Here is an 8,961-nt window from a genome sequence, read left to right on the forward strand (position 1 = left end):
CTTCTTTTACGGTCATCCTCTCTGCACGATGACTATGCTCTGGTAAGTTTTCTGGGGAAAATACAAGCTCACAAAGGATGGAAACAAGTGGTCAAATAAAGGTGAGTACAGGATCTGCCAACCACCTCTGTCTGAGGCGCACTGAATACACTGTCACCCAAAGCCCCAGGAGCATTCTCATTAGCAGGCAGGATGACAAGGGAAAGACCTGGGCAGACCCGCAGCAGGGACAGATGAAATAAAATACCACTGGTGATGCTGATATTCCCAGGGTATATTGAGAAAAACTGTCAGTAGGATGTGAAGGAATATTTAATACACTTGGAAACAGTACCATGACGGGCACACAAAGGGCTCATTAAAACCCAGCATCACAGGGACGTGGGTTCTCAAGGAAGGCGTAACAGACATGACCAGCTTATCCCTCAGTGTGGCTACATCACCTGGCGTACTAGGAAGAGATTGCTCCAGAAATGTGGCTTGGGGCTTGAAACCTGACCTCGCACCCCTGTGCTTCACCCCTTCACCCCACCTCCGAGGATGATCAGAACGACCCTGACAACAGGGACGTGGGTGTCCATGTCATGGAGAAGAATAATGGCAAGGCTCCTAACTTTAAGACGCCATTAAAAGGCAGTTCAAATCAGAGGAAAACCAACGGGAATCAACAACCAAGAAGCAACAAACAAAATCTCCTCCCCTCAAGAAGACCACAAAGTGTCTCCTTAGAGGCACCTTCTCTCCAAGCCACACAAATATCTACGATATTTATGGATATTTATGACCGAGTGAAGGCATTTCTTTCCTTCACCCTTGCGGAAGCAAACGAAGCCCTCTTTGAACACTGAAGCGGTACAAAATCTAGAAGATAAATATAACCGTGACAAATGTTTAACCATCAAGGGAATTTAAAGCTGATTTACCACATTATGTTAAATGCAGCTTGCCTATTTGCTCTCTTGAGTGAAGTTATATTCAGAAATGATTTCACCCACGGACATTTTTAAGTAACCTCCTGTGCTTAAGAGAACTCCAACTTTTTGGAATAATGACTTGATGTCTGCTTTCCTGTAAGCCATCTACGACAGTGTATCATTTTCTGAGTAATCAGTCCTCATCAGAATAAAAACTAGCTAAGCTGTTTAGTGAAACTTACTGTGGCAATTTTAAAATGAGATTCCTCAAAAGGAAGAGATACACCAGTAAGAGATCCATTAGGTAAGAAAAGTCGGGGGTGGGGGCCATTTCATGAGAATAACAGCGATCAGGAAGACTTTTTCCTTCTCCAATCACTAACTAATACGTTTTAAAAACACAATTTTGGAAACCTAGTTTTGCTATGCTCATCTTATCTTTGCAAGTGGTGTCGCTTGCCCACAAAAGCCACAAACACAGTCGAGGCTTTTCCTTCTTCATCTGTAAAAGAAAACATGTCTCACCCAGTCTTCGGGAAGAAGCTTCTGCAAGTAAGAGAAGGAGCCCAGGACACAAGCCAACACGGGCCCGAAGGTTTACTTCAGCAAGTGGTTAACCCTCAATTAGGATCCTGAATTTCCTGGCACAGTACCAGATTAAGAGTAGTAAGGAATACATGTACGTTTCCGGAGAAAATACAGCCCTTAAGTGTCACTTTGCTAACAAGCCATGTGTACTTTGTCAGTGCACATGGCAGCTTGAAGCACCAATTCTACCTAATTACCAAGGACTGTCTGCGAAACCTACTGCCTTGGGTAGAATCATAAGCCTTCAAGAACTACAAGCTGAATCATGTCACAGTTTTTTTTTTTAATACCAGAAATCATTTATCAACAGTTACTATTTTGTCTGCAGTGTGACTCGTCCGCCTCAATCAATGGATTTGGGGAACTGGACTTTTTTCCTTGGCTGCTTATTTCGAAGAAAAAAAAAAAATCTACCATGTGAAACTGGAAAGGTCCAGTTTTCAGACATTCACAATTTACAAACTGTCAGTAAGACACTCGTGATTATGTCAAGCTGCCTAGTTAAAAGGGCAGCAGCTAGGAAACCATGAAGCCCACTTCTACAAAGAATTATTTCTAAAACGCTGGAGACTTAGGTACTTTCTTCTCCAACATGGCAGCTGTGTAAACTATCATACTATTCAAATGAAGTTTAGACCACATGTAGGTTTCTTTCTAAAATTACATCATAAAGGGCAGCTACTCTTCGCGTACCTAGCTGGGGTTGAATCTTTCGTAAATTCTCAAGAATCAGTTCCTCTATCTCTTACAGGAAAAACCACCCAATTGCTACTTAGAGAAAAACTGCAAGCATATCTCTTGTGTCAGGTCAAATGAACCTTTCTTATTAAAAGTGCTTAATACCTCTTGGGAAAAAAACAAAGACTAAATTCTTCTGAAGCTCCAGCTATGCTAACAAAACTCCTATAAATTTTTGAGCCTAACTGTGCTCACCAACACCCACACACCTTACAAAACCGAGTAACCACTGCAGCGTTTACAAGGATTACTTCGGGAACACTAAATTCTCTTTGTGAGTACACTGAAGACTTTTATTACTTGACATGAACTCAGATCAGTTAGGCCAGGATCATTTTTGACAAAGGAACGGACTAAAGAAGAAAGGAAGGAGCCCATTTAGCATACTTAGTGACAGAGCTGGGACCAAACAGAAAGCAAAAGATTAAGCTACTCTCCCGGGCAGAAGGGTGGTCTGATCAAAGACCAAGAATGTTTGCCTTTACCATTTACACTTTGAAAAAAAAAAAAAATCAAAGACTTCATAAGGGATGTTACTTTATGGAGAACCGTATTTTATATGCCATAATCAAAAATACTTTACAAACCAACTACATGCACAGCCCTTCTAGAAGGCACATGAGAACAAGTCAACAGGGAGGAGGACAGAGTAATTCAATAAATGTTAGATATTAGCACCTCCAATTTTCCCATTAAGTTTGCCTGAGGGCAAGCGCAAATTCGTTATTAAATGTAAAGTTCCTGCGAAAGAAGCTGGCGGTGTCCGCTCCTCCTAGGTAAGAATTGAAGCCCTTCTTCCAAGCCACCACCACAGGCAGTACTAAATTGCCTCAGGAGGCCGTACCTTAAAACTGGTGGTTTTCTCCAAGACTGACCTCTGCTCCTAGTACTAGTGCGGATAATCTAATTGTTTCTATCATTCCTTCCCCACCTAGAATGGGAGCTGGGAAACATGTGTTGTTCAGCTTTATATTTTGCCAGGGCCTGGCAAAGTGCTGCCAACCAATTTAATCCCCACATTTCTTAGGCACTTGGTGCCAGGTACAGACGATGCCAAGAGGAGTGAGAGAGGGGAAAAGCTGACCTCAACAGCGTGGACTCCAGAGGACACAGGCCCGGATAGAAAGGAACAGTGGCTTTAGATGAGGCACGTACGAAGCTGTCTGGAAACACACACACACAGGTGAGAGAGCAAAATCCAAAGCAAGGAGGCACACGTTTGAGCCGGGCAGCGCAAGCCGGACTGTGGGAAAGGCAGCCTGGACAAAGGGGGAAGTCAAGACGCACGAGCGGAAGAGGAGTCTGAAGGACGCTGCACTCCTGGCGTGGCTACAATAGAGGGGCCAGGGAGAGGATGGCCGGAACCCCGCTGCCATGCTACGCAGTCTAGACCTTACAGGGGTCAAGAAAGCCCAAGAAGCAGTTATGCAGACTGACAGGCTGGGGTCTGTTTTAGACACAATTACTCTAGTGATAACTGTGAAGAACATACACGGTCGGGACAGGGGCGGGGAGGAGGTGCAAGGAGACCATGTGGGCACCGTACCAATTCATGACTGGTTTCCCTCATTTCTGCAGTGTGAAACTAGAAACGACAGGAATTATTATAGGCAAAATTTGAGAACTCAGACCACTGGGATAGTAGGAAGGACGCCACGGTGACCAATCCACGCGATGCGGTAGAGGGAATCGAGAACTGTCCCCAGCATTCATGGATATTCAAAACACGCACATCAAATGACTGGTACCAAACTACATTGTCTTGGAAACAACAACCCAGCTAGACTTCCCATTTTCCGGAAGAAGGACCCAGCGAGTCTTCCCATCTTCCAGAACGTGGGCAGCCGGAGGAAGCACACCCAGCCTACTAGTCAGTATTGTTGGTTACAAACTAACAAATTGACAAAGTAACAAAAATGAACAAATAAACATGAACACCGGGGAGGACTGCCAGCTCGTGCAAAGATATGCATGGGCTCAGGCAGGCTGACAAAAAAGTACCTGCAATTCAAACCACCGCATAGGACATAAATCGCCAAAAGGATTTAAATTGCAATTTAAAGGTCAGAAAATAGGCCATTCAAAAAGTGGGGGGAAGGGGGGCATGAGAGGGGGGAGAAAAGGCACAATTATTTCAACACTGGATAGTCTGAAAATTTCTTCGAAGACATTTTTAAATGTGCCTTTATGATGAAATGCAGTATACACTCAATTACATTATTGAATCCTAGGCATTTTTACAGGTTTGGGGAAGCTGCTCATGTTGAAATGCAAATGCGGTGCCCTCCCTCTCCCCACCCATGAGAGATCACGGCAAATGAAACGGCCGTATTACCGCGATGGCCCAGCTGCCTTTTCAGAGCCTCCTGATACAGTTTACATACTTCCCAAAGTACCAAAGTATACCTATAGACATGCCAGGGATGCCAAAGAAATAATGATCACAAAGCGTCCTCTCCTCCACTCTTTCTACTTGTGCTCCCCGTTAGAGTCCAGACAATGACAAAGGTTTTCACACCATTTCCAAAGTGGTGATCAGACACCTAAATTTAGTTCCCTCAAACCAGGGCTACACGAGAACATTTAGATCTGATGGGTCACTCAAGATGACTAGAACTTCCCAATCTCTCCGTGTCACTTCCGTTTGTCTTTTTTTTTTTTAAGTGAGTCATAGCGTATAGATCTTTCTCCTCTACACAAAATACAGTTTTTCCCTGAAGAGAATGGTATTTACATAAAAATTATTGGCAAATTTTAACATTCATCATTTTGGAATTGTAACAACATAAGCTGCATACAGCAGTAGGAATTTTAGTGAACTACTGTTACAACATGGTTTTAACCTAGTCAGGCATTAGATCGCATTTCATAATGAAAGCAGCTATAAAAACAAATGTCAACTGGAAGAGTGGCCCATTTTACAAAGCCTGCCTCTAACATGGGATAAATCTTGACTTCAAGTCACGAGCTACTGTTGCAATCTTCTTTATCTGAAACAATCAAATCATTCACGCCGGAAAATGGTGAACAGAGATGGTGTCAGAGAATCGAAGAACGGGAGAAAAGACACACGGCAAAACACCTGACCCAAACCTTAAACTACACACGGAGGACAGCTTCTTAGCCATTTTCATTCATTGCAGCCCTCTCCCCTCTCATTCGAGCTCCCAATACCAATCCCTTTTCCCCGTCTGCAGTCTCTCTGCTCTTCCGGCCAGCCAGCCCACCTCAAACTCCGGGCTCCCTAAGTCTTATGTCCACTGTTCAAAACAGACAATCGCTTAAATGACAGACAACACGTTTTAAAGCCATCTACATAAGCGATCAAAGCTCATTTTTTATAGATACTAAATGCTTATTGGTACCTGTGCTGTCAGGATTGACAATTAAACACTCATTTCTGCTCAGTTTATCAGGTTGAGCAGCACAGAATCCTTGCCTGAGCATTTGTTCTCTGAGCAGCCACATTCCTCCACATTCAAAAGTCTACTTCGCCCTTTGTTCTTTTCCCAATTGCTTCCAAGTTTTTGCATCTTTTGTTTTAGTTAGGAAAGTATAGTGAGAAACAACCGCACTGCCTCACTTACAAAGTTTTAAGCCAAAATTGCATATTACTTTTCTCATCACAATAGACCAACAAGCAAGCTCAAAATGACTTCGTGTAAGGCTACCCTCATTGTGCCATGCTGTAAAATATTAATTTTTTTACTTCTATTTTCTACCAAACAGTAAATACATTTTTCTGAATGCTTGAAAATAATGGCTTTTGGTAAACTGACACATACTTTGGGAACTTTGCCACTGGAGACTCAAGGTCATTTGTATTCTATGTTTTTAAAAATGCTACAGTTGCCAATAAAGAGCCGCCTCCAAACTCGAAAAGGAGCGAAGATTCTGATTTCAATTTTAGAAAAGAAAAATATCTGGCTGGTATAAGTGAGAAATCCTATAGCAGACAATTCTCTAAAATAAAAAGAAACCACCTCTGGGGCGCCTGGGTGGCTCACTCGGTTGAGCGTCCGACTTAGGCTCAGGTCATGATCTCACAGTTCATGAGTTCGAGCCCTGCGTCGGGCTCTGTGCTGACAGCTCAGAGCCTGGAGCCTGTTTCAGATTCTGTGTCTCCCTCTCTCTGCCCCTCCCCCCACTCATGCTCTGTCTCTGTCTCAAAAATAAATAAAAACATTAAAAAAAAAATTTTTTTTTTTTTTTTTAAAGAAACCACCTCCAGGAATGTGCAATCCACGAAGATGCTGGGAGAATCTCCACACGATGACATTTGACTAACTCCTGGTGTTCAAAAGTGGTAGGCTAACATACAAACAGGGAGGGAAATTAACCGAAGACCAACATGCTTCAAGCTGGTGGCACGGATAACACAGTACTGACAATGCTTGGGTGATGGGTTTCCCACTCTGCCCTAAAACAGTAAGAAATAAAAATCAACCAAGAACTTTTTGTAACATAAATCTGTCGTTGCCAACCCAGTTCCACTACAAAAGATTTTCCCCAGCGCTTCCCGGAGGCCACCTTCACTCGTGATGGGCTGTGTCACAATCAACACTTAAACTAACAATTTTTTCATTTAAAGCCACTTGGGATTCTACTGTATTAAATCTGATGCAGAAAATCTGTCTACACATTCTCAAAGTCACTAGTGGAATTCATTCAATTAACTCAGAGACCAGACAGAATACAAATTTTATATATTGATTCCCCATACTTATATAGATTACAGTGGTTGTAAATATTAGTCTATCAGAAGTTAGTATCCATTACAGTCCTAGTAAGAAGAATCCTGTCAAATAAGCTTGATGCAAATCCACATGAAGCCCAGCCTGCCAAAAAAAGGCTTTTGTTAGTCAAGCATACCAAAGCACTGCTTAAAGCTTTTTTCCTTTTTAAGTGGAGCTCAAAATAGATTTTAATGCTACCAGCTGATGGATCTTACAATTTGCCCTTTGAGCCTATAAGCTGAAAGCAGAATAAAGTGCATTCTCCCTTTGCACAAGTAACAAAATCTCTCCATTCTGTCCATCGCTCACTTAAAATGCCAAGTGTGGTTTTGGTGAATCCTCGCAACCCCCGCAATGACATTTAATCGGGAGCGCGTATTTTCCTTACAGGATCTAGCTGCTTGCGGAAGCAGGCCCTTTCGTGTTGTCAATGGGGTGCTGCAGAGGCAGGTGAGATCCTACCTTCCTAACTTTCATTTATGGACCGCCCAACCCACAAGGAAAGGAGGACCGGGAAGACTCAGCCATGCCAAAGAGGAGAAGACGTCCGTTGGGGAAAGAAGCGGTTTTAGAGAGGGCAACAACGCTGCCCTTCCCTGCCTGGAAAGGTATTTCATTTTGGCCCAAGAGGAGTGGGTACTGCAGGCCTTCTGGCTGCAAAGCGCTTTAGCCAGACCATCTCAGGGTTTGCCGCTGCTTCTCACTCGGCTCAAAGCTGGTCTGCTCCTCGGACAGATCGCCCCTGATCCCCTCCGAGGTAGCCCACCCACCTTCCGCGCAGCGGCTCTACCCGGGTATGCGGTGTTGTTTCCTTCACAGCACTGGCCGCAACCCGAAATTATTTGCTCGTGTGTCTGACGGCCCTGTTCGACTCTAAGCTCCGCGAGAAACAGGGTCTCGTCTGTCTTGTTCTGCAAATACTACTTCCAGGGCCATGCCCGGCATGGAACAGGCACGTCAATGCATGTCCACTAAATGAATGAACGGGAAGGGGGAAGGGGACTGTCATCCGTGGGACCTGACACACACCGAGACCAGGGGAAAGGAAATGCGAAGGAGGGCGGGGGGAGTAACCCTTTCCCCCAGGGAGACAAAGGAAGAGAGCCTGGGGTGGTCCGGTCTGGAAAAGGAAGTCGTGGGGGTGTTCTACCAACCCCAGGGGACAAAGAGTGGCTAAGCAGGGGGGCGGGGTCAGGGTGCGAGGGATTCGCGCTGAGAACCCAGACCGGCGGCCTCCAGGCTTGAGAGGTCAGCCGGGCAGGAGGATATGAGGTGGGTGGGGGGGATCAAAGGGGTTTGTGAGGCCCGGGAGAGACGCAGGCCCACCCGAGGGACAAAGAGAGAGGCGGCCGGCCTCCGTCGCCGTCGGACCGAATCCTCAAGCGGCAGGGCCGAGGCGGAGGGCGAGACCCAGAGGGAGGACGGGGCCCGGGGGTCTGAGGGGAAGGTTCACGCGGCCTAAGCGAGGGGCCTGCCGCGCCCCGGGGCGCTACCCCACCTGGTAAATGGCCGCCCAGCTCCCGGCCTTGTCGATCTGTTCGAACTCCTTTTCCATCTCCATGACGGGCCAGGGCGGCTGCTGCGCCTCCTCTTGGGCCCACTGCACGGTCTGCCGCTCTAGGCCGCGCCGCGCTCTCAGCTCCGAGACCCGCGGCAAGCCTCGACTCCCGCCGCTACTGCCGTCCTGGTCGCCGCTGCTTCTTCATGTCAACCCGGCAGCCGGAAGTACGCACCGCTCTGCCGCAGGCTCCGCCCCTCGCGTGAGAGAGCCAATCAGCACTCGAAAATCTCGGCAAGCACTTCCGCGGGGCGGAGTCGGGGGGAGGGGCTGGGGAAGTGGCCTCAGCCCCGCGAGATATCCAGCAGCGTGCGCTCCCTCCTTCCCCCCCCCCCCCCCCCCCGCCTCCAGACCTGGGGCTCGGGGCTTGGGCGTGGCGTGCGCCCGTTGCCTAGGCGACCCCGGGAGTCCCGCCCACCTAGCGTGC

General features: G+C 46.5%; 1 protein-coding gene across 2 annotated transcripts in view; it reads right to left on the reverse strand.

The window, feature by feature from the left end:
• Positions 1-8,679, reverse strand: part of PTPN1 (protein tyrosine phosphatase non-receptor type 1) — a 68,887-nt gene extending 60,208 nt beyond the window's left edge. The window contains exon 1 of one of the 2 annotated variants that reach the window (XM_042930678.1): positions 8,475-8,679. In XM_042930678.1, the coding sequence (XP_042786612.1) occupies positions 8,475-8,537 (63 nt within the window). In that variant the 5' untranslated portion in view covers positions 8,538-8,679. Of the gene's footprint in view, positions 1-3,324; positions 6,275-8,474 lie in introns of those variants that run through there. The other variant, XM_042930679.1, reaches the window with a different exon arrangement.
• Between the last annotated feature and the right edge of the window lie 282 nt (positions 8,680-8,961).

Source organism: Panthera leo, chromosome A3, assembly GCF_018350215.1.
Source record: "Panthera leo isolate Ple1 chromosome A3, P.leo_Ple1_pat1.1, whole genome shotgun sequence".
In the NCBI taxonomy this organism is placed as follows: Eukaryota; Metazoa; Chordata; class Mammalia; order Carnivora; family Felidae; genus Panthera; species Panthera leo.